The following is a 24,671-nucleotide window of genomic DNA, read 5'->3' as shown; positions in this document are numbered from 1 at the left end:
TCTTATATCCTCTTCAATCTCTTTTTTTCAGGGTATTGTGGTTCTCAATGTAGAGGTCTTTTGCTTCCTTTGATAGATTGAATCCTAGATATTTCATTGTTTTCGATGCTATTGTGAAAGGGATTGTTTCTGTAATTTCACTCTCAGTGAGTCTGTTCTTTGTGTACAAGAAGGCTATTGATTTTTGAGTGTTGACCTTGTATCAAACTACTCTGCTGAATCTGTCAATTAAGTCTAGAAGTCTTTTGGTGGAGTTTTTTGAGTCTTCAATGTAGAGTATCATATCATCAGCAAATGATGACATTTTAACTTCTTCATTTCCTATCTTTATTCCTTTTATTTCTTTTTCATGTCTAATTGCTATGGCTAATGTGTCCAAAACTATACTGAACAGGAGTGGTCATAGTGGACATCCTTGTCTTGTTCTTGATTTTAGTGTGAAAGTTTTGAGTTTTTGACCATTCAGTATGATGTTGGCTATTGGTTTTTCATAGCCTTTATCAAGTTGAGATAAAGACCTTCTATTCAAATTTTCTGCAAGTTTTTTATTATGAATGTGTGTTGAATTTTATTGAATGCTTTTTCTGCATCTGTTGAGGTTTTTGTCCTTGACTCTGTTAATATAGTGTATTATATTTATTGATTTACATATGTTGAACCATCCTTGATCTCTGGGATAAATATGACTTGGTTAGGGTGTATGATCTTCTTTTTTCTTTTTTACTGAAATTCTTTTATTGGTGTATTTTAGGTATATAATACATTTACATTTCTCATGAGGAACTTGTAACTTTATATGATGCATCTTGCTTCTTATTTTTTCCCCATTCCTAGCCCTCCCTGCACCCCCTCCACCCTTCCCCATTTACAAAGACTTTGTTTCCATTTTTTCCATTTCTCATCATTTTTCCTTTCCCTTTTTTCCTTTCCCCTGCCCCTCTCACTACCCCTACCCCTCTGGACCTTTTCTTCCTATTTCACATTAACAGTTATTCATTCTAATGATTGGTACATTTTAGGTATACAATATAATGACATTCATCATTGCAAATTTGCACCTTTACATAATCTCTCCCGGTTCTAATTTTTCACCCTTGCCCTGCCCTTCCTTCAACCCCTCCATCCCTACCTATTTACAAAGACTTTGTTTCCATTTTTCCATTTTCTCATATTAACTCCATTCCCTTCTTTCCTTTCCCCTACCCCTCCCACTTCCCCTCCCTCCTTTCTCGATTTTCTTCCTATTTCACATAATCTATTATACCTTTTAGTCCTTATTTACACTTTCAGTTTCTCACACTAGAGAAACTATTCGGTATTTATACATTTGTGTCCTATTTATTTCACTTAAGTGTATCACCTCAATGTGCACCCATTTAGCTAAGAATGTCTCTAATTTCTCATTTTTTATGGCTGAATAGTACTCCATTTTATTAAAAAACTACATTTTCTTTATCCAGTCTCCAGTTGATGGGCACCTGGGCTGTTTCCAAGTTTTAGCTATTACAAACTGTGCTGCTATGAACATGGGTGCACATATATCACTGTGGTATAATTCTTTTAATTCTTTGGGGAAGATACCCAGCAGGGGAATATCTGGGTCAAATTGTAATTTCTGTCCTACTTCTTTGAAGTATCTCCATACTGACTTCCAAAGAGGTTGCACCAGTCTACACTCCCAGCAACAGTGGAACAGGGTTCCTCTTTCCCCATACCCCTGCCAGCATTTGTTGTTGGTTGATTTCATGATAGCACCCATTCTTTCTGGAGTAAGGTGGAATCTCAGTTTTGTATTCATTTGCATCCCTTGAATGACCAGTGATGTTGCACATTATTTCATGTATTTATTTGCTATTTCTACTTCTTTGCCTGAGAAATGTCTGTTCATTTCACATGCCCATTTTCCGATTGGGGCTTTAAATTGGGGAGGTCTGATCTTTTTAAGTTCTTTATAGATTCGAGATAGTAAACCTTTGTCTGAGGAACAGCAGGTGAAGATTTTTTCCCACATTTTGGGTTATCTAGTCACACTGCGGGTGGTTTCTCTTGCTGTGCAGAAGCTTTTAATAAGAAGAGATCCCACTTGTTGATTGTATGTGCTAGTTCATGGGCAACTGAGGTTTTGTTCATAAAATCTTTTCCTACACCAATGTCTTCAAGAGTTCTACCTAAACTCTGTTCTAGCCAATTCACGTTTCTATTTTAATATTTAGAACTTTTAATCCATTTTGATTTTAGTTTAGTGCATGGTGAGAGATATTGGTCTAGTTTTAATCTTTGGCAAGTTGAAACCTAATTTTTCCAGCACCATTTATTAAAGAGGCTATCTTTCCTCCATTGAGGGTGTTTGGCTCCTTTATCGAAGATGAGATGGCTGAGTGTGTCTGGCGTTGTTTCTGCATCTTCTAACCTGTCCCAGTAGTCCTCAGGTCTGTTTCTTTGCCAGTAACATGCTGTTTTTATCACAGTAGCTTTGTAGAATGTTTGAAATTTGGGGATTGTGATACCCCCTGCCATGGCTCTATTACCTAGAATTGCTTTTGCTATTCTGGGTCTCTTCTTGCTCCAAATGAATTTTTGGATTGTTTTCTCAAGATCCATGAAGTATCCAGCTGGGATCTCAATTGGAATTGCATTGAATCTATATAGCAGTTTTGGAAGTATGACCATTTTGACTATATTAATCCTTCCTACCCAGGAGCAGGGGATGTCTGTCCATTTTCTGATATCATCTTCAATCTCTATTTTCAGAGTGCTCTAGTTTTCAGAGAAGAGGTCTTTGATTTCTTAAGTTAGGTTGATTCCTAGGTATTTCAGTTTTTTGGATGCTCTTGTGAAAGGAATTATTTACCATATTTCTCTCTCAGTGAGTCTGTTATTTGTGTAGAGGAAAGCTATTGATTTTTGTGTGCTGACCTTGTAACCAGCTACTTGACTGAATTTGGTTATTAAGTTTAGAAGATTTTTGGTGGAGTTCTTGGGGTCTTCTATACAGAGTATCATGTCATCTGCAAATAATGACAATTTGACTTCTTCATTTCCTATCTTCATTCCTTTTATTTCTTTCTCTTGTCTAATTGCCATGGCTAAGGTTTCCAAAACTATACTGAACAAGAGTAGTGATAGTGGACATCCTTGTCTTGTTCCTGATTTGAGTGTGAAGGATTTCAGTTTTTGAACATTTATTATGATACTGGATCTTGGTTTTTCATAGATGGCTTTTATCAGTTTGAGGTAGAGATCATCTATTCCAATTTTTTGTAGGGTTTTTATCATAAATGCGTATTTGGTTCTGTCAAATGCTTTTTCTGCATCTATGGAGATAATCATATGGTTTTTGTCCTTGGCTCCATTGATATAATGTATTACATTGATTGATTTGTGTATGTTGAACCAACCCTGCATCCCTGGGTGTGATCATACATCGACTTGATCAGGGTGTATGATCTTCTTGATGATCTTCTGCATTCTATTTGCCAGTATCTTATTAAGGATTTTTGCATCTATGTTCATTAGTGAGATTGGCCTGTAGTTCTCTTTTTCAGTTGGGTCTTTCTCTACTTTGGGGATTAAGGTGATGCTTGCTTCCAGGAATGAATTTGGGAGTATTGCTTCCCTTTCAATTTCATTGAAGAGTTTAAACAGTAGTGGTAGCAGTTCCTCTCTAAATGTCTTGTAGAATTCAGCAGTGATGCCATCAAGACCCAGGCTTTTCTTAGTTGATAAGTTTTAATTATGTTTTCAATTTCATTGGTTGATATTGGGTTGTTTAGAATTTAGGTCTTCTTCATTCAACTTTGGTAATTCATATGTTTCTAGGAATCTGTCCATTTCTTCTATGTTTTCCATCTTATTGGCATATAGGTTCTGGAAGTAGGTATTGATGATCCTCTGGATTTCTGCTGGGTCTGTTGTAATTTCACCCTTTTCATTCCTAATTGCATGGATTTGGGCCTTTTCTTTTCTTTCTCTGATGAAGTTGGCTAAGGGTTTGTCAATTTTGTTTATTCTTTCAAAGAACCAACTCTTGGCTTCATTGATTTTTTGTATCATTCTCTTAGTCTCAATTGCATTGATTTCTCTTCTGATCTTTATAATTTTCTCCCTTGTATGAACTTTGGGTTTGTCCTGCTCTTCTTTTTCTAGAAGTTTGAGGTGCAGCATCAGGTTGTTTAATTGAGCTCATTCGATTTTCCTAATATGCATATTCACTGCTATGAATTTCCCTCATAAGACTGCTTTCATTGTGTCCCATAGATTCCAATATGTTGTATTATCATTGTCATTTAATTGAAGGAACTTTCTGGTTTCTTCTTTAATTTTCTCTGTGACCCATTGGTTATTCAGAAGTGTGTTGTTCAATTTCCATGTGTTTATGAAATTTTTCCAGTTTCTTTTGCTTTGGATCTCAAATTTCATCACACTATGGTCTGATAATATACAGAGGATAACTTCAATTCCTCTGAACTTAATTAAACATGTTCTATGTGTGAGTATGTGGTTTATTTTTGAGAATGACCCATGTGCAGCTGAGAAGAATGTGTATTCTGATTTTGTGGGGTGGAAGCTCTGTAAATATCTGTTAAGTTCATTTGTTCAAGAGTTTGATTGCGTTCTAGTATTTCATTACTTATTTTTTGTCTAGTTGATCTATCTATTTGTCACAGTGGGGTATTGAGTCCCACAGTACCATTGTATTGTGCATATATGACTTCTCATATCCATTAGTATTTGTTTTATATAGTTGGGTGCACTAGTGTTTGGTGCATAGATATTTATGATTATCATCTCTTCCTCTTGAATTCTTCCCTTTACAAGGATGTAGTGTCCTTCTTTATCTCTCTCAATCAGTGTTGGTTTAAATTCTACTTGATCTGCAAAGAGGATAGCTACTCCTGCTTTTTTTCAGGTTCCTGTCTCATGGAGTATTGTTTTCTACGCTTTAACTTTCAGTCTATGAGTTTCCTTTTGAATTAAGTGTGTTTCTTGTATGCAGCATATTGTTGGATTTTGCTTCTTGACCCATTCTGCCCGTCTATTTCTTTTGATTGGTGAATTGAGACCATAAACATTGATGGTTATAACTGAAATATATTTACTTATCATTGTTATAACTTTTTCTTTTTGTTGAGTTGTCCCTCTTTACATTTAATTTTCTGTCCTGCCTAATGGGTTCATTCTGCTTTACTTCCTGGGATTGGGATCCTCATTGTCTTTTCCTAGGATAGTGTCTAATATTTTTGGAGTGCTGGTTTGTTATTCATGAAGTTCCTAAGTTGTTCTTTGTCCTGAAAGTATCTTATTTCTTCATCAATTTTGAAAGATAGTTTTGCAGGGTACATCAATCTGGGTTGGAGGCTGTTTTCTTTTAGGGCTTGGAATATGTCACTTCAAGCTCTTCTTGCCTTGATGGTTTGTGTTGAGAAGTCTGCTGTGATTCTGATGGGCTTTCCTTTGTATGTGATTTGTTTCTTTTCTCTAAGTGCTTGTAGAACTTTGTTCTTCTGTTGCGTTTCTGGAATCTTAACAATTATATGTTTATGTGTAGATCTTTTTTTTTTTTTGATGAAGGCTATTTGGAGTCCTATATGCCTCACTCATCTGTATGCAATGTTCTTTTCCCCTGGGAAAAATTTTCTGCCATTACTTCTGTGAACAGCTTTTTTATGTCATCTGCACTCTCTGCTGCTTCTTCTTTGACTCCAATCAGTCTTATGTTATTCTTCTTTGCATTGTCTAGCAGCTGTTGGATTGATTTCTCATGGTCTCTTACAATTTTGAAGCAATTTTTCTTTTCCTGGTCACTAATTGCAATCTTATCTTCTCTATCTGAAATTCTGTCCTCATATTGGCTCATTATGCTGTGTAGACTTTCAGTGGAGTTTTTGATCTCCTAGAAATCTGTTTGCATGATTTATGGATTCCATTTGTTTCCTATGTTGGGATTCCATCATGTTCCTCAGCTCCTCTCTAGATTTATTAATCATGTCTTGCACTAGGAGCACAATCTCTGCTGTTATCTGAGAAGTTATTTCTGATTTCATTTTTTCCAGATCCTCTTTTGTTGCCGGTTCAGGGGGTCCAGGTGATTGAGTAGCAGAGTTTTCCTCCTCATTTCCCTTTGGGGTTGCTGTAGGTGATCTGGAAGTCTGGTTTTGAGACTTATTTACATGTCTTCTCATTTTGACTGGGAGGGGGGCAGTGCTCTGAGCTCATGTGTGACTCACCTCCTCTGAGCTGGGAGCAGTGGAACAGCAGCTCAGAAGGCTCTTCTTCTGGGCCGGGAATGGCAGAATGGATGGTGGCCTGGAAGCTCCTTCCTCTGGTCTGGGATGGTGGGACAGATGGTGGCCCAGAAGCCCCTACCTCTGGGACAGGAGCACCAGAATGGCAGCTCAGAAGCCCCTTCCTCTGGCCAGGGAGTGGTGGGACAGACAGCAGCCTGGAAGCCCCTCCCTCTGGGCCTGGAGCAGTGGGACAGATGGTGGCCGGAAAGCCCCTTCCTCTGGGCTGGGAGCAGCAGGACAGATGGTGGCCCAGAAGCCCCTTCCTCTGGGCCAGGAGCAGTGGGATGGCGGCTCAGAAGCCAGTTCCTCTGGGCTGGGAGTGGCAGGACAGATTGCATGTATGATCTTCTTGATGATCCTCTGTATTCTGTTTGCCAGTATCTTATTGAGGATTTTTCCTTCTACGTTCATTAAGGAGATTGGTCTTTAGTTCTCTTTTTTGGTTGGGACTTTCTCTGCTTTTGGAATCAAAGTAACACTTTTTTCCAGGAATGAATTTGGAAGTATTGCTTCCCTTTCAATTTCATTGAAAAGTTTAAAGAGTAGTGGCAGTAGTTTTTCTCTAAATGTCTTGTGGAATTCAGCAGTGAAGCCATGAGGTACTGGGGTTTTCTTTGTTGGGAAATTTTTAGTTACATTTTCAATTTCACTCACTGTAATTGAGATGTTTAGAATTTTTATGTCTTCTTCGTTCAACTTTGGCAAATCTAAAAACATCTGAATCTTTTTCTAAACCTTAAAGAGAAAGCTTTTAGCAACTATTAACATTTTATAGAACATAAACTCAATTCAAGAGCAGAGGAAAAGATAGTGTTTTCAGCAAAGGTACTAGAACACCTGTTACCTGTATGTAAAAAATTAACCTCAACCCTTTATTTCCATACATAAAGATGACTTGAAAGTATCTATGAATCTAAATATGAAAGACTAAAACTATAAAACTTTAAGAAGAAATTATAAGGGACAATGTTTATGAATTTAGGATAGGCAAGAATTTCCTAGGATAGGAAAAACATGATGTATAAAAGAAAAAAATTGATAAATGAGATTCCATCAAAATTTAGAACTGTAAATGACATTGTTAAGAAAATGAAAAGTAGTCCTTAAACAGACCATATTTATAATACATATAACTTATAGCCAGAATATATAAAGAATTCTTACAGCTCATTAATAGACAACCCAATCAAAAAGTAGACACAAGAAGATGATAAATAGCCAGTACAGTACAAGGAAAGATGTGCAACGCTAGAATCAGAAAAATGCTAATAAAAAATACTAATACTAACAAGATTATATTATACACTCATTAGGGAGATGAATTGAAAAGTTTTAAAAGAACAGATGTCAGGTCAGTTGTGAACCAGTTAGAACTTTTGAATACTGCTAATGTGAATGTAAGTTGATAAAATCATTTTGGAAAACAATATAGAAATTACTTGTTATACTGTTAAGAACCAACAGTTCTGTTCTTAAGTTTTTACTTAAGAGGAATGAAAACACATGTTCACAATCAATTTGTACATACAACTTGACTATCCCTTATCTGAAATTCTTGGGACCAGAAGTGTTTCAGATTTTAGTTTGAAATCCACTTGATCTGCAAAGAGGATAGCTACTCCTGCTTTTTTGTCACATGGAATATTGTTTTCCACCATTTACCTTTCAGTCTATGAGTTTCTTTTTGAATTAAGTGTGTTTCTTGTATGCAGCATATTGTTGGATCTTCCCTCTTGACCCATTCTGCCAGTCTATTTCTTTTGAATGATGAATTGAGACCATTAACATTGATGGTTATAACAGGTACATATTGACTTATCATAGTCATGACTTTTTCTTTTTGTTGGATTCTCCCCCTTTGCATTTAATTTGTTGCACTCAATGAATTCATTCTGCTGGGCTTCCTGGGGTTGTGATCCTCATTGTCTTTTCCTAGGATAATGTCTAAAATTTTTGGGGTGCTGGCTTGGTATTCATGAAGTTCCTAAGGTGCTCTTTGTCATGAAAGTATCTTATTTCTCCATCCATTTTGAAAGATAGTTTTGCAGGGTACATCAATCTGGGTTGGAGGCTGTTTTCTTTTAGGGCTTGAAATATGTCACTCCAAGCTCTTCTTGCCTTGATGGTTTGTGTTGAGAAGTCTGCTATGATTCTGATGGGCTTTCCTTTGTATGTGATTTGTTTCTTTTCTCTAACTGCTTGTAGAAGTTTGTTCTTCTGTTGGGTTTCTGGAATCCTAACTATTGTATGCCTATGTGTAGATTTTTTTTTTATCAAGGCTATTTGGATTCCTATATGCCTCAATTATCAGTATGTCAAATTCTTTTCCCCTGCTTGGGAAGTTTTCTGCCATCACTTCTGTGAAAAGTTTTTTATGTTGTCTGCACTCTCTCCTGTTTCTTCATTGACTCCAATCAGTCTTATGTTATTCTTCTTTGCATTGTCCAACAGCTGCTGGATTGATTTCTCATGGTTCCTTACAAGTTTAAAGAAATTTTTATTTTCCTTGTCACTAATTGCAATCTTATCTTCTATATCTGTCCTCATGTTGGCTCATTCTGCTGAGTAAGCTTTCAATGGAGTTTTTAATCTCCTGGAAATCTGTTTGTATCTGTTTTATGGATTCCATTTGTTTCCTATGTTGGGATTCCATCATGTTCCTTAGCTCTTCTATTTTTTTATGTGTCCTCTATAGATTTATTAATCATATCTTGCACTATGGGCACAATCTCTACTGTTATCTGAGAAATTATTTCTGATTTTATTTTTTCCAGATCCTCTTTTTTTATCAGTTCAGGAAGCCAAGGTGGTTGAGTATCAGCTTGTTCCATCTCCTTTCCCTTTGGGGTTGCTGTAGGTGATCTGGAAGTCTGGTTTTGAAGCTTGTTTACATGTCTTCTCATTTTGACTGGGGAAGAGAGGCACTGCTGTTGCCTGGGTGGCTCACCTCCTCTGCACTCAGAGTAGTGCTATGGCAGGCCAGGAGCCTCCTCCTGTGCTCTGGGATTGGCTCACCTCCTCTGTACTGGGAGCAGTCCTATGGAAGCCCTCATATCCATCTTTTTGTATGTCATAATGAAATTTCTGTAGAAATTGTATTAGAAATTAAATTTTTGTTCTCTAGACTATTTTATTATATCCAGGCACCTAGGAAATGTTGATTTTTATTCATTCCATAAAGCATTAGCTGAAAATTCATTAATTCTTTAAAATCTATTTATGATCAAATGTCTTAATGCCTTTGAACTTCTGATATTGATGTATAGCACCTTTGACAGATATGCCAGCCCTTATTTTATTATGTTTTCCCTGGAGATTATTTCTATTATGAGAAATTCAAATGACTTTAATAGTCAATAATTCTTGTTCATTTTGTTCACATATATGCATGTCTTGGATTCCAGTGATTTCTACTGAGATTAAAGTTCAGCTTTTTCAGATTTTTGCATCTGGACAGTTGAAATCATAACTTCACTTTTATAATCCTAATGAAGCTTGGATATTTTTAAAAAACTGTGTATTTATGGAAGAGGACACAACTAACAGATGCAGCATTACACCATATAATTACATATAAGATTCAAAATATAATACCTTGTTACCCAAATCAATCCAGTATTGCTTATTTTCATCTTTATAATTTAAATACATTTTACAAACAAATACAGCTTTTTACATTTTCATTATTAGTGCCATGACAATGTTATTATTCACAAATGAAATAGCATATAAATTACCATCATATACAAGTACTTGCTTTCTATTATTTTCAAAAATGCTTATGTTAATACCTAAAGCAAATGTAGAATTATTAAATAGTTCTATTTAATTTATTAATTATCTGTGATATTTCAGAAAGATATTGTATTGGGTTTAAGTAGAATAAAAATTTAATGGAAATATAGTTCCTTCTATTGAGAAACATTTTATCAAATAAGGATAGCAGAATAATACATGTAAACTTAACCATAATCAGTTTTATCAGCAGTAATAGCTATCTCTGGACTGCAAGTCTCCAAGACTTTAATCTAAAAGAAATTCACAGGCAGGAATATAGTGATAATTGGGGAATGGGGACTTCTAAAAAGACTGAGATTGCAGAGCAAGCACAGTGCTTTTACTTATAATTTACTTACAATATTTGGGTTGGCTTCTATGTGTGCAGTGAAGAATTGGGGAGCTCATTGGAGTTGGTCAGCTAAAATCTTCCATTTTCATGCCACTTCTTGTAACTAGGACTCTTGATACCTGTGCCAGATATCTCACTAACCTTTGTACTTAAAAATATTTCTTATCAATAAAAAAAATTGAATGAAAGAGTAAAATGAGACACTAAGAAGTAACATCACTGGTGTAAGGTCACACAGCTTATAAGTCATGGACTGCCCTAAAATTCGAACCAGGCTTCTTTGAATGCAAATTCATTCCTATGCTTATTTCTTAATAGTACTATGCCCATTGTATATTTATGACTTAATATCTTGCTTGGTAGCCCACAAAGTCACTTCTTCCCACCTCTTTACAGTAGGCATGTATTTCCCTGTAGTTGTCCTTTACATATGGCCAACCTAAAACTTCTCTAGATGTGTCAGATGCTCACTGTGAATTTAGGGGCTGCATCACCCAGATAAGATGAAGCAGACATCTTGGACCACACTGACCTTATCCTATCAGAGTCAGGGCATTGCACCTCTCCACTGCCCATCACTGAGATGTGAAGGGGCAGTTTTGGAAGAAATTATTCATAAGACAGTTAAGAAAATAATTTTTTTCAAAATTTTAAAAATTACATTCACACCTCTGTTTCTAACACATTATTCCTCAAATGTAATGACATACAGGCTGTAGTTAACTAAGATTTAAAGTTCACATAAAATATGAAATTAATTATAAGACCATTTGTTTGGCCCATTGTTTTCCACACCAAAAACATTCTCCTAATTTGCCTATTTAATTTTCACTACAAAGTGGAGATGATTGTCTCATTATCAGAATTCCACAGATGCACAAATGGGGTTTATGAAAAGATATTCGATTTTCCCAAGATCACACCACCAGTGGTGGCATTCAAATTTTATCCCAGACATTCTGGCAAATATGCTATTTATCATTTATAAAACTACCTTATATAACTCTCTGGTGCCAAGTTTATACTTTTTCTCCTGGATCTAATAGAAAGACTATGTGAAAAAACTAAATTTGATATACCTTTGGGGTCTTGAACAGTCACTTGTATTCTTAACCTTTATTAATTGTCTGATAATTAGTGTAATAATAATAATGGACAATTTCTCTTAAAATTCCTGTCTAAAATGTGCATTAAAATGCATTGTCTTTAAATGTAGCTTCAAAGAGGGATACTTCATGGCAATGGAGAGAAAGAAAAAAGATAAAAGATCAAAAAAGATCAAAGCTGCTGTAGCAGTAATAGGATTGATTAATAATTTAAAAGCAATTCAGTTGTGTTTTTTCTTTTCATATATGCATGACATTTGCATTTATGCAAACTCAGATTGATATTCAGGCTATATTTCTACACGATTCCATGAGATATTGCTTTAAGATTTGTGATCCCAGCTGTGCAGTGTGACTCAGTGGTAGTGTTTGCTTAGCAAGTGCCTGGCTCTGGCTCTGGGTTCTATCTCCAGCACTAAGGAGAGAGGGAGAGAGAGAGAGAGAAGAGAGAGAGAGAGAGAGAGAGAGAGAGAGAGAGAGAGAGGGAGAGAGAGATTTGCAATGCCACACTTTCCTGGCAGGACACTATTACAATATAATAAGAGACTGGAAAAAATGCACCTAAGTCAATGGCAGTGAAATGTAGGCAGTATTAGCTCACCTGGAATTATGTTTGATCCATAGCTAAATTGTTGTGTCTATTTGTTCAGTTAGGAAAACCTCATATGTAACCTCATCTGTTTTACAGAAGTAAAATGTCTCTACCCAAGGATAAAATTTTCTCTTGTTTCTTTATGTATCACTGAAAGGTGGGAGGATAAGGACGAGCTGAATAGAGGAATGAGGAAGAAGAATAGAACTGAAGAGCAAGAATAGAAGAAAAAATCTTGACGTCTCTAACACCTCACATAAGAGACTCTTCCATAAATAGAGAAGAATTATCAGGACCATAAATTTGGCTAAGCATATGTTTTATTTGAATAAAAAATGTTTACCACATTGAAATTTTATGACTCTAAGTGAGGGATACATTTTGTAGTTTGCCACCAATACAAACTTCCTAATTTCTCATATCAAAGCCATTGTGTAAGCACACAAGTAGTATGTGTGTATACGTGTGTGCCATCAAAGCTTTAGAATCTTCTAATCCTATTCCAGAATTTAATATACAGCCTAGCTTTAATTTATCCTGACAATTTAAGAGCTGTGAGGTCATTAAAGGTGTTTAAATAGCCTGGAAGTTGAAAAACCACTGATGAATATATCCCACAATGCAGCAGAATTTAAATGGTTGATGTCTAATATTAGTACTGTTTTACAAGAATTTCTCCAATCTTAAATTAAACCTGTGGGGGAAAAACAGTATAACTCTTATACAAAAAATAGTTTGAGGGCTGGGGATTTAGCTCAGTGGCACAGTGGCTGCCTAGCAAGCACAAGGTCCTAAGTTCGATCCTCAGTACCAGAAAAAAAACTAGTTTGAAAAATAATTGTTAAATTTTCAAGTAGGTGTAGACTGTAGTTGATAAAATATGACTATACACTCAGAATAACCTTCTAAGATATTAACCTATATAACCGATATAATTTTGTAGAAATCCCTTTGCATCCCCAGGTATGTACTGCTTGGGGAAAGAAAAACATTATTTATTTCTTGCAGATCTTTTTTGGATACACACACACACACACACACACACACACACACACACACAGCCTTTTATGATAATTACTCTTTGGTGAATAAGATTAAGTTTGTCATTTTTGTTCCTTTAATTTTCTTAATTCAGTGTTTTATTTTTAAAAGTTTACCAATTAAAAAAACTAAACCTATGCACACAAAGATATTGAAAGTAAAGGCTGGAATGTCCCTACAAGCTTGGTTGTCCCCGTTCAGTTCTACTGCACCCAGGATGGGAGGCCACCATTACAAAGAGGTTGCTATATTAACAGACAAAATTTCATAGGCATATTTCTGTGCAAACGTGTATCTATAAAAATATAAACATACATAGGGATTCTGTTTATCTGTTGTTGTTTGAAAAAATGCAATTCCTCTCAACACATTTTTCTCTAACGCTTTTTTAAACCTCAATAATATATTATGACTGTAACCATTTGCCAATGGAGAAAGCTATACTTTCACATTTACATATTTTCTAGATGTGCATCACACTCATATACATTTTAATACAAACAGGGATCCAAAATGCTCTCTTCCTTTTTAAGGATTTCCTCTCTCATCTCTCCTTCTTTCCTCTCCTTCTTCTTTCCCCTCCACCTGCTCCATCACTCTACCCACAAACTCAGGTGAACAGGCTTTTCAATATTCACCCATGGCTTCTCCATGTTCATGTAGCCATATACAATGCATGACTCCATACTAACAAGAGCATACAAATGTAAAGGGTTTGGCTTCTATCCTTGTATGTTTCACACAAAAATGTACTATACCTCATTGTTTTACTTCTCATTTTACTTTTCATACCTGATATAATTTTGTAGAAATTCCTTTGAATCAAATGGCAGAGATCCAATTCATTCTTTTTTCAAGACTATGTAATATTTCAAAGTGTGGCCCTACTATAAATTATTTAGCTATGTTTCTATTGATGAGCATTGTTTGATATATGAGGACAAAGGAACAACATTTCTTGTTTTAATAGAGAGAATTTAATATAAATATTTATTATGTGGCTATAAAAGAGCATTAACTATGTAAAATGAAAGAAAAGAACACTAAGATGTTGCAAAAGTAGGCATTGGAAGAAGCAACCTTCTTCCCTAAGTCTGAGAGTACAAAAGAAAGAAATTGGAATTATTATAAGTTTGGAGATGGGGTTCCACGGAACTGAAACTTCGAACTCTCAGGAGGCAGCCAGCATCTGGTGCTGGGGTTTCTAAAAAGTGCTGTGAGCCTGTTTCTAGCGGAATGAGAAACACCGCAGTGAGAACAGGAGGGACCTTAAACTACAGGGTGCAGAAGCGTTTCTAGGATGATATTCAGAAGCACAAGACACAAACAGGACAGAGCAAATGCTGTCTCTAACCTTTCAGTTTTCCTGCAGTGCCTCCTGTGAGCAGAGCCTAGTAGGGAGAGAGATGACAAAACGCAGTGTAGTTTGCAGAATCTCAGCCCCGGAGCAGAATCCTAAAGGGTGGCTTTAAACTTTGAGACACTGATTTAACACCTGGTACATTTTTACTGCTTAGATATTTTTTTTAAAAAACTCTGTTGAAAATAGAGTTGTATGAGGTGTCTTTATTCATATATCCTTGTGTATTAGTGGTCTTATTTTTCTGGCAAACAATTCCAAGAAAGAGAATATTGCATAAACTGTTATTTTTACCCCGAGATATTGCCAGATGTGTTTTTCAAGTTATATTGAAAAAATAACACTCTTCTAGTCACTTTGGAGAATAATCTTTCTTCCCATCCCTGCTCACACCAGTGAATTTCTTTTCCTATCTTTTGCTTAATATTTTCTGTTTTGCTTATATTTTCTGTTTTGTTTATTTTAATTTTTCTGTTTTTGTTTTCTTAATATTTTCAGTTAATGCTCTGTTGCCTTTTTTGTGAATAGACAAAACTTCTTTGTATACTACAGAAATTGAACTTTATCAGTTTTTGCATTACATTATTTTCTAACTCAATTATTAACTTTAATTATTTTATATATTTCAAGACAATATAATCAAATATACCAATGATTGCTAACTTTTAAATCCTAGTTTAGTTATCTAAATCTCTCTCACCCCTACTGAGTTTGTAATTCAGACTTCTTTCAAATGTTTTTATTTTTAACACTGAAGGCTTTGTTCCATCTGGAGTCCCTGATTATACATGCTATGTGATAGGGGTCTGACTTTTTCTTTCAAATAGTCAGTTGTTCAGCCACATTAAAAGTATCAACTATCCTTTTAATACTGATATGCAAAGCCAATTTTCACATGTGAATTTCTTGTTTCTATTCCTGGAGTTGCTATCTTGAATTATACTGATCTTTTGGTTGATCTCATATGTCGATACCTTAATATATTCAATGCCTAGCAAAAAAGCTCTCTTTTTTCTTCACTATTTTTTTGCCAGTTGTTTTTCTTTAACTCAGGCATTGTTCTTAAGGTAATTAATCTATCTCCTCTCTTCTCCAGGAAAAGAGAAATAAATTTCATTAAAAACTTAATTGGAACTCCATTCTATTTATATGTCAATTTTATAGGATTTATATTTTCTGAAATTATCCTCTCATCAAAGAATCACACACTCATTTGTTCAGATTATGATTTAAGCTCTGTAGTAATAAAATTTCATAGTTTGGTTTTGAGTAACATTTTATGCTTTTCTTGTTAAATTTACTCCTTAGTATTTTATAGTTTTAATTCTATTGTTACATTTCTAGATAGTTAATGCTAAGAGAAAGTTATAGATGTAGTATATTGCCATTCAGATATATAAAATTTTTATAATAAATAATTTTTTTAATGTAATGGCTTAAAAGAAATACAAGGGTTTTTGTTGTTGTTTTTTTTAAATTTTCTCTCTGATGACTGTTTAGGGTGTGTGTCCCAAGCCAACAGAAAGCTCCACCTTATAGGTCCATTCAAGGAGGCAAAAGAATTCACCTCCACCATTTTTGACAATTGGTGTCCTGTTTACTCTGATATTTACCAACCCAGCATGGAGCAATAGAAAAAGCACATGAAAGAAATTTTAAGGGGGTTTATGTGTCAGGAAGGAAACTGACCATTGTTAGCCCTTTTCACATCTCATTGAAGGGAATTTGTTCTTAGTTAACCTGTAGCAGAGCGGATACTGGGAGATGCAATGTCACCAGGAAAATGCACATCCAGTTACTGTTCTGCTCATACAGAAGAAAGAGAATGGATTTTAGAAAACCTAGCAGAATCTGCCATGGTGTAATTATCTTTTAGTGCCCACACTGAAGTCTCATTAACTTCAGTAGTTCTCTTTAAGTAAAGAAAATGGAAATTTTTGTTATACGATATCAAGAAAGGTAGATCTTTGCTTGCTTTTTAATATTTTCCTTACCAAATATTTCAGTTGTTGTCATTATACTTGTTATAAATTCTAAGACAATTTGAAGAATAATAGCAAGAACAAATAATGGCACTATTCGTTTACCATTTAAAATATTTATCATTAACTTTTAAAATACTATTTTGATCAGTTTAAAGATTTTCATTTGATTCTTGTTTTACTTAGAATTTACTTTAGACTAAGACTAACAAGGTTTGTCAAGTTTCACCATTAAATTTTGGTATTCACGAAGTTCCTAAAGTGTTCTTTGTCATGAAAGCATCTTATTTCTCCATCCATTTTGAAAGATAGTTTTTCAGGGTACATCAATCTGGGTTGGGGGCTGTTTTCTTTTAGGGCTTGAAATATGTCACTCCAAGCTCTTCTTGCCTTGATGGTTTGTGTTGAGAAGTCTGCTATGATTCTGATGGGCTTTCCTTTGTATGTGATTTGTTTCTTTTCTCTAACTGCTTGTAGAACTTTGTTCTTCTGTTGAGTTTCTGGAATCTTAACAATTATATGCCTATGTATAGATTTTTTTGATCAAGGCTATTTGGAGTCCTATATGCCTCACTTATCTGTATGTCAAGCTCTTTTCCCCTGCTTGGGAAGTTTTCTGCCATTATTTCTGTGAAGAGATTTTTTTATGTCATCTGCACTCTCTCCTGTTTCTTCATTGATTCCAATCAGTCTTATGTTATTCTTCTTTGCATCATCTAGCAGCTGCTGGATTGATTTCTCATGTTCCCTTATAATTTTGAAGCAATTTTTCTTTTCCTGGTCACTAATTGTAATCTTATCTTCTCTATCTGAAATTCTGTCCTCACATTGGCTCATTCTGCTGTGTAGACTTTCAATGGAGTTTTTCATGTCCTGGAAATCTATTTGCATCTGTTTTATGGATTCCATTTGTTTCCTATGTTGGGATTCCATCATGTTCCTTACCTCCTCTCTAGATTTATTAATCATGTCTTGCACTAGGGGCACAATTTCTCCTGTTATCTGAGAAATTATTTCTGATTTCATTTTTTCCAGATCCCCTTTTGTGGCCAGTTCAGTGGGTCCAGGTGCTTGAGTATCAGAGTGTTCCATTTCACTTCCCTTTGGGGTTGCTGTAGGTGATCTGGAAGTCTGGTTTTGAGACTTATTCACATGTTTTCTCATTTTGACTGGGGAGGGGGGCTGTTGGTGCCTGCACAGATTATCTCCTCTGAGCTGGGAGAGGTGGAGCAGGGGCCGGGAGCAGCGGAGCAGGGGCCGGGAGCAGCAGTAGGGATGGTGGCCCAAAAGCCCTTTCCTGTGGGCTGGGAGCAGTGGGAGGGATGGTGGCCAGGAAGCCCCTTCCTCTGGTCCAGGAGCAGTGGGATGGCAGCTCAGAATCCCTTACCTCTGGGCCGGGAGTGGTGGGAGGGGTGGTGGCCTGGAAGCCCCTTCCTCTGGGTCAGGAGCAGCAGGACAGAAGGTGGCCCAAAAGCCCTTTCCTCTGGGCTGGGAGCAGCGGGAAGGATGGTGGCCGGGAAGCCCCTTCCTCTGGACCAGGAGCAGTGGGACGACGGCTCAGAATCCCCTGCCTCTGGGCTAGGAGCAGCGGGACTCAGTACCATGGTCTGGTGGTCTGGTGTCCTCTGTGTCTTTGTAGTGTGGAACTAGGTGGCTGTAAGGGGGGGGGCAGTGTATTGTTGCCGGGGCACGGGCTGATTCGGCATGTTCCATGCGACTCAGGACCTCGGTAGTGCGTGCACAGACCTGCCTGTCTGCAGTGGGCTGATTGGGCATCTTCCACGTGACTCAGGACCTCGGTAGGGGGAGCACAGACCTGCCTGTCTGCAGCAGACTGATTCGGTGTGTTCTGTGTGACTCAGGACCTCGGTAGGGCATGCACAGACCTGCCTGCCTGCAGCCGGCAGGCTCAGCGTGTTCCTCGCAACTTGGGACCTTGGTAGGGTGTGTGCAGACCTGCCTGTCTGCAGTGGGCTGATTTGGCATGTGCTGCGCAACTCGGGACCTCGGTAGGGTGTCCATAGACCTGCCTGTCTTCAGTGGGCAGACTCAGCGTGTTCTTCATGACTTGTGACCTTGGTAGGGCATGCACAGACCTGCCTGTCTGCTGAGGGCTGATTTGGCATGTTCCACGTGACTTGGGACCTCAGTAGGGTGTCCACAGACCTGCCTGTCTGCAGTGGGCAAACTCGGCGTGTTCTGCATGACTCGGGACCTCAGTAGGGTGTCCGCAGACCTGCCTAACTGCAGCCTTCAGCCTTAAATTTTAAAATCATAATTTGTCACTTTCAATGTTTTAGCCTAATGAATTATGTTGAGATATTTCCTGATAAAGAAATATTTGGAATAACTTCAATTTATTCTATTCTGTGAAAATTATGATGCTATACTATTGGTATATTAAAGATACATGATACTATTTAGAGATATGTATATTTTAAAAGAATTTTCACAAATGTAATTTGTAATGAAATGAAAGAATAATTTATTTTCTGAGGGTACTATCTTAATTTAAGGTTTCCTTTACACAAGATTAGTAATATAAATTAGAGAAATTATGTTTCTATAGAAAAAAATAGTGTTAAATAATTAGAATTGTGATTTTAAAAGTAACAGCTCAGTTGTGATCATCGTGCTCTTATCCTTTTTATTTTATTTAATTTTTTTAATTTTTTTTTTTGGTACCGGGGATCAAACTCAGGACCTTGCACTTGTGAGGCAGGCAGAAGAACCACTGAGCTAAATCCCCAGCCCCTCTCTTATCCTTTTTTAGAAGATTATAAAATTTATTCATTTTTTTCAATGTCTCCTCTGTTGATTGTTTTCAAGTTTTTTTCTCCTTCTTGAAAAAAATGTGAAAACATTTATTTTGCTAGAATACCATTTATTTCCTCTCCATTTTCAAATACATTCCAGTAGTGTTTCAAATAGCAGTCTTTTAAATTTTTTCTAAGTTTTTCTTTGCCTATGATTCTGTATCTTTTTTTATGTCTTCTCTTACATGCTTTTGCTCTCTTGCGCTTTCCCTTATGGGAATTTAATCTATTTTACAATTATTTTTAAAGTATTTGTTTAAGAAAATATTTCTGTATTCTTCCTCTCATTTAAATCCATGTAGTTTTAGCTTTTATATTTTATTGTATTTTTCATTATATTCTTTTGATTTATTATATTATTTAGTAATGAAGATATTTATAGTTATAAATTTTTATTTACCTTGTTCTGTTTACCATAAGTTTTAGTATGATTTTTCTAGAGTTTCTGTTATATTCCAGAGAGTTTTCATTCCTTTGAATGAAACTATCTAAAAATGTGTTAATTTTTAGGTGATGAAGATTTATGCCCTTTCAAAAATCACATTTCTAATTTTATTGGCTCAAAATCAAAAGAAGATCCCTAGAAATGCTCTACTTGAAAATATTTGTTAGAGAATGTTTGAGGAAAAATTATTTTTAAATATTTCATGACATTTAATGTTTTTAATTTGATAGACATATTTTTGTAAATCTATGAAATGTATTTTCATTGAATTGTTTAGTATCTCTATGTCCTTTGTTTACAAGTCACATTTCAGAAATATTTTTCATCTTTCCAAGTTTTAGTAACCAAAGCAAAATTAATTTCACTTTCCATTTAAAATTCTTCAGATAAGCTCCAATTACCTTATTTTTTTCTTTTAAAATACTCTTAATTTTAATTCTGGGGGAAAGGGATAAAAGAAAGAAAAAGATGTACAGAATAGTATCATATCTGGTTTCTGTGAGAATTCTCAAATTAGGATTTTCATGCAGAAATATTTAGGATTTTTCTTCAATTTACATTTGAAACACTTTTTTACATTTCCTTATTGCTTTCTTCCAATGAAAACCATAGTACATATAGAATTTATATGTAGATATAAATATAACAGCTATATTGCCTATTCTTTAACATCGATCATTTCATTTTAAAGAACTATGTAAATTTCCTTACAGTAGTGCATTAAAAATACATTTAAACAGGACTGAGGATGTAGTTTAGTGGTAGAGTTTTGCCTAGCATGTGAAAGGCACTGGAATGGATCCCCAGTACAAAGGAAGGAAGTAATGAAGGAAGGGAGGGAGGGAAGAAGGGAGGAAAGTAGGAGAAAGAAAGGGGAAGGTAAACACATTGAAACAGAATTTGGTAACGATTTTCTCATTGGTAATCACTCTTTTGTTGATAATAAAAATCCAAGCATGTGTAGTAGAATCAAATTTAAAAAATAATAATCACAAAACAAAACTGATATCATATACATACCAGATATTTAAAATATCAAATAAATTGATAAAGTATTGGAAACTATTTGAAAATACTAAAATACATTCTCCCTGTACTATGAAGGATATGCTCAGTCCTAACATTATTACTTAATGATTGCACACTTTTCTAGCAGACCTGACAGGAAATCATGTTGGTTCCAACTTTTATTGACCTACAAGGTCACTATAATTTGGGTAGCGGTGAGATTTGTTAGATTCGGAGACAGCTTATATTTAATCTAGGGCACAATATTTAAAGTGATCCTAATGAAGTATGACAACCATATTGACTAATCTACAAAAGAGAATATGTCATTGCAATAGTAATGGGATGAGCCACCCAATTAATTGGTAATAAATTGGACAGATTGTTTTGGAAGCCTTCCAAGAAGGAAAGCACTTCTGATGCTATGCTTCAAAAGCAAGGTAGAGCTACTTCCTTAATCCAATTGTATAGAGGAGAGAGTTTTGATATTTTTCCTTTTCAAATTTTATATGCCAGAATCCAATCCACAGTAGAGGCAGAATTGCAAGATACAGAATCTATGATGTTTATATGAAAATTAAGACTCTAGAAACCTGCAAAGAGTAACATGATTTTGAAGGAAATTCTTCTGGTATTTCCTCTACTTGTGAACAGCAATGGACATAATTTAACCTTACAGTGTATAAAATATTTTCATTTATAACTCATTTGGTCCTTATAATAGTTCTCTAGATATCTTTCTCATTTTATGGTGATGAACTTGAAGTTCAAGAATGTCAAACTCTCAAGCTAAAGCACTCACTGTGATGTGTTTAAACACAAGCGAGTCTATCACTTTACATCACTGCCAACACAGCAATGGCGCACATAATCTTGTGTTTACTCATCACACACACTTGCCTTTTCTGTGAGTTAGAATACAACAATAAAAATTCTAACCACTAAGAAACATGAAAATTTCCCTAAGTGCATTTCTTTCAGTGCCTAACCTTGTATTAGGAGAAAAGAGAGCCACTGGATTTCACAGTAAAACACCTTTAGAAGTACGAAAAAGATCAAGTAGATGATTCTTTCTCATTAGATCAGGGAGTACTCGTGGAGAGTATGGAAATTACTTGCTCATTAAAATCATATAATGAACTCATTCACAATTGTGAAGGGAAATCTGACCCTTTGTTGTAATTCAATATACCACAAGATCCTATGTTGTTTAAAATTAATAATCTAATGTCAAGTAAATTTCTTATTTTTCTTGATTCTTGCTTCAGGACCTTCAATTCTAGGTCCTTAGTCACATTCTCAAATACCCTGTAAGCAAAGAAAACAACAAAACAATACAACAGATCTACCTCCCAAACCTATTATACTATGTAGCTTATTTATCTCTGTTCTACACAATAATGTGTCAGTGTCCTGAATTTCTCTGAGAAGGAAAGATGGATTGATTTCGTTAGCTAGTCTCTAGAAAAAGAGTTGAGATGTCAGGAGGAAAATGCCCCTCTCCATCACCAGGGGAAGCTAATCGGAAGAATGTCGGTGGGCAACAGTGTCTACATTCGTCTCCAGCTGCAGCACAAGGCTGTTAGGAAGTGCAACTAATAGCATCGTTGTGAGTCATCTCGGGCTTTAATAACATGCTCCACAGTGGCTTCATCGTATGAAATGGATACTGTATGTAAAGGAAAACATACTGCTCAGCTGAATATCTGCAAACTTGTGCACGACACAGTGACATGTAGCTATTGCTTTCAAACTGCAACAAAACTGCCAAATCCCATCATCACCAAGGTTCTGAAACTCTCACTAAGTTTTTGTAGGGCCATGTCAGGCCCATAAGTTGTTATAACAACTTAATTCTCGAAAGTAACCTCTGCCAAGACATACTACAGTTGTCTACTCAAGTCTACTTTGAGGGCTGATTCTAGAAGTTAGAAAAAAAAAAACAAAGAAGACAAGAATCTGTACACTGCTGAAATATTTCGATGACTGTTAATTTGGTTCCTTTACAAATTTTTGGTATTCTGAGCTGATTTTTCAATAACATTTTCTCTACCGGAGGGATGTACTGTGACCTACTTCTACATGTAAAGTGCATAATGCTCATAAGCTCTGATTTCCTGGTCAACTACTCATTAATTGATAATTGGTGGAGTACAAAGAGCAAACAGACGGGACTGCTGAGAAGGGCTTCAGCTGGCCCTGACTCTGCCTCTGTGATCGCTGGGAAAAGAACATCTCCAACCTTCAAAGGAGAGGGCTCCCCTCCTTCAGGTCCCTTTCAACTTTAAAATTGCATGACATTTATTTGAAAGAAAAAAACTTATTGACAAGCATTTTCTATGCTTCTTTTCTTCTAAACTAGAAATTCTTTAAGAGGCAAGAACAAAGGTGTAAATATTTAAGCATTTTTGAACTTTTAAGATTTAAACCTTATGATTTAGAAAGTATTTTAAATTTTCAAAGGAAAATGTTTTAAGTTTTTAAAAAAGTGTGTAAAGTAACTAAACATATTTTAGAAGAACATAGGTTAGATATGTGTACCATGCACCTGGTGTGGGATATTTACTGGCATGCAAATCACAATTTACTCAGAAGTTCCTAGCTGCAAAAGTGAAAGAGGAAATAGTGAACTATAGTTTGATTATCTAATTCTATTTTCAAAGATATTGTACAAGTTTTTCTGGAGAAATAATAATTTCCTGGAGGAAAAATGTTCCTAGCTTAATAAATGCTCAGCTACTCACTTAAATGTTTTCAAAAGTACACTGTTAGGAAAATACAATTTGATGAGAGAAAAGTCATTCTGTATAAGCAGTTAGTATCTGTGTCCATCAAAACAATACTGAGAACATTCATATGTCTGCCCTATACTGTTCTTTCTCTTCTTAGTGATAAAGAATATTACCAGGCTGGGGATTTAGCTCAGTGACACCATGCCTTCCTTGCAAGCACAGTTCGTGAGTTTGATCCTCGTACCAAAAAAAAAAAAAAAAGAATATTGCCATGCTTTCTTATAATCAATTTGTCTAATTTTATTTTTCAGAATGATAAATCCCCAGGGCGATCTGCTAGTCGATCAAGTAACATTTCAAAAGTAGGTAAAACGTATTCGTGTTCATGTTTATTTTTTTCATTAAGTTTATTGGTACATTTTAGTTATACAATATAGTTAATTCATCATTGGGAACTTGTACCTTTACGTGATGTATCTTGATTCTTATTTTTATGTTTATTGATTTCCACATTTCATGAGTTCAGTAAATATGTACAATGTTTAACCTATAATTTTTATCTGTGGATAATACAAATGTAACTTGTATACCACTTATAGTTAAATAACTTTAACAACTTCAAGATTTTACTGTGATCAAAAGATGTGATTTTATACAACAAAATAAATTAAACCTTTTTTTATTCTTGGTGTTACATACAGAAGACATAATTGTCTAGCTTTAGAGTTGTAATGCAAAATGATTTTTCTCTCATTTTAAACACCATCAAGCCACCACACACAGAAGTAAAAACTGTATCAACACTAATAGTACAGTTCTTGTGAATTTAATATTTCAGAATTCTGGATTCAGCTATGCTAAAATTTAACTACTGTTGTTCACCAGAGAAGATTTTAGAAATCAATTTAACAAAGACTTGAGTATGGTTATATTTGCCTTATAGACTCAACGAATGAAAAAGCAAAATACTCCCTAGACTGTAAATCTAAATAAGATACCAGAGTTGAAAAGATTATGGATCAAGAGAGAAAATGTAGATTTTTATCTTGCCTACAAAACAAAATTTAAGAATTGTTCTCTAAAGTGAGGTACCATGTGCTATATAGATATGGTTCTTGAGAAGTGAAAAGTAATTTAGAGTTATTTTTCAAAATGAAAAATTATGATTTTCAA

The 24,671-nt window shown here is 35.4% G+C and overlaps 1 protein-coding gene across 21 annotated transcripts in view; it reads left to right on the top strand.

Moving 5' to 3' along the window:
• The window catches only part of Marchf1 (membrane associated ring-CH-type finger 1), a 1,027,787-nt gene that overhangs the window by 842,336 nt on the left and 160,780 nt on the right, over positions 1–24,671 (top strand). For all 21 annotated transcript variants that reach the window (XM_087216905.1, XM_087216904.1, XM_087216913.1 and 18 more), the window contains one exon: positions 23,810–23,860. In XM_087216905.1, the coding sequence (XP_087073031.1) occupies positions 23,810–23,860 (51 nt within the window). The remainder of the gene's footprint in view (positions 1–23,809; positions 23,861–24,671) is intronic.

This window comes from Heterocephalus glaber, unplaced genomic scaffold (genome assembly GCF_053883595.1).
Source record: "Heterocephalus glaber isolate CG9 unplaced genomic scaffold, H.glaber_assembly_v1.0 deba00001460, whole genome shotgun sequence".
Taxonomy (NCBI): domain Eukaryota; kingdom Metazoa; phylum Chordata; class Mammalia; order Rodentia; family Bathyergidae; genus Heterocephalus; species Heterocephalus glaber.
This window is presented reverse-complemented; position numbering and strand designations above follow the sequence as displayed.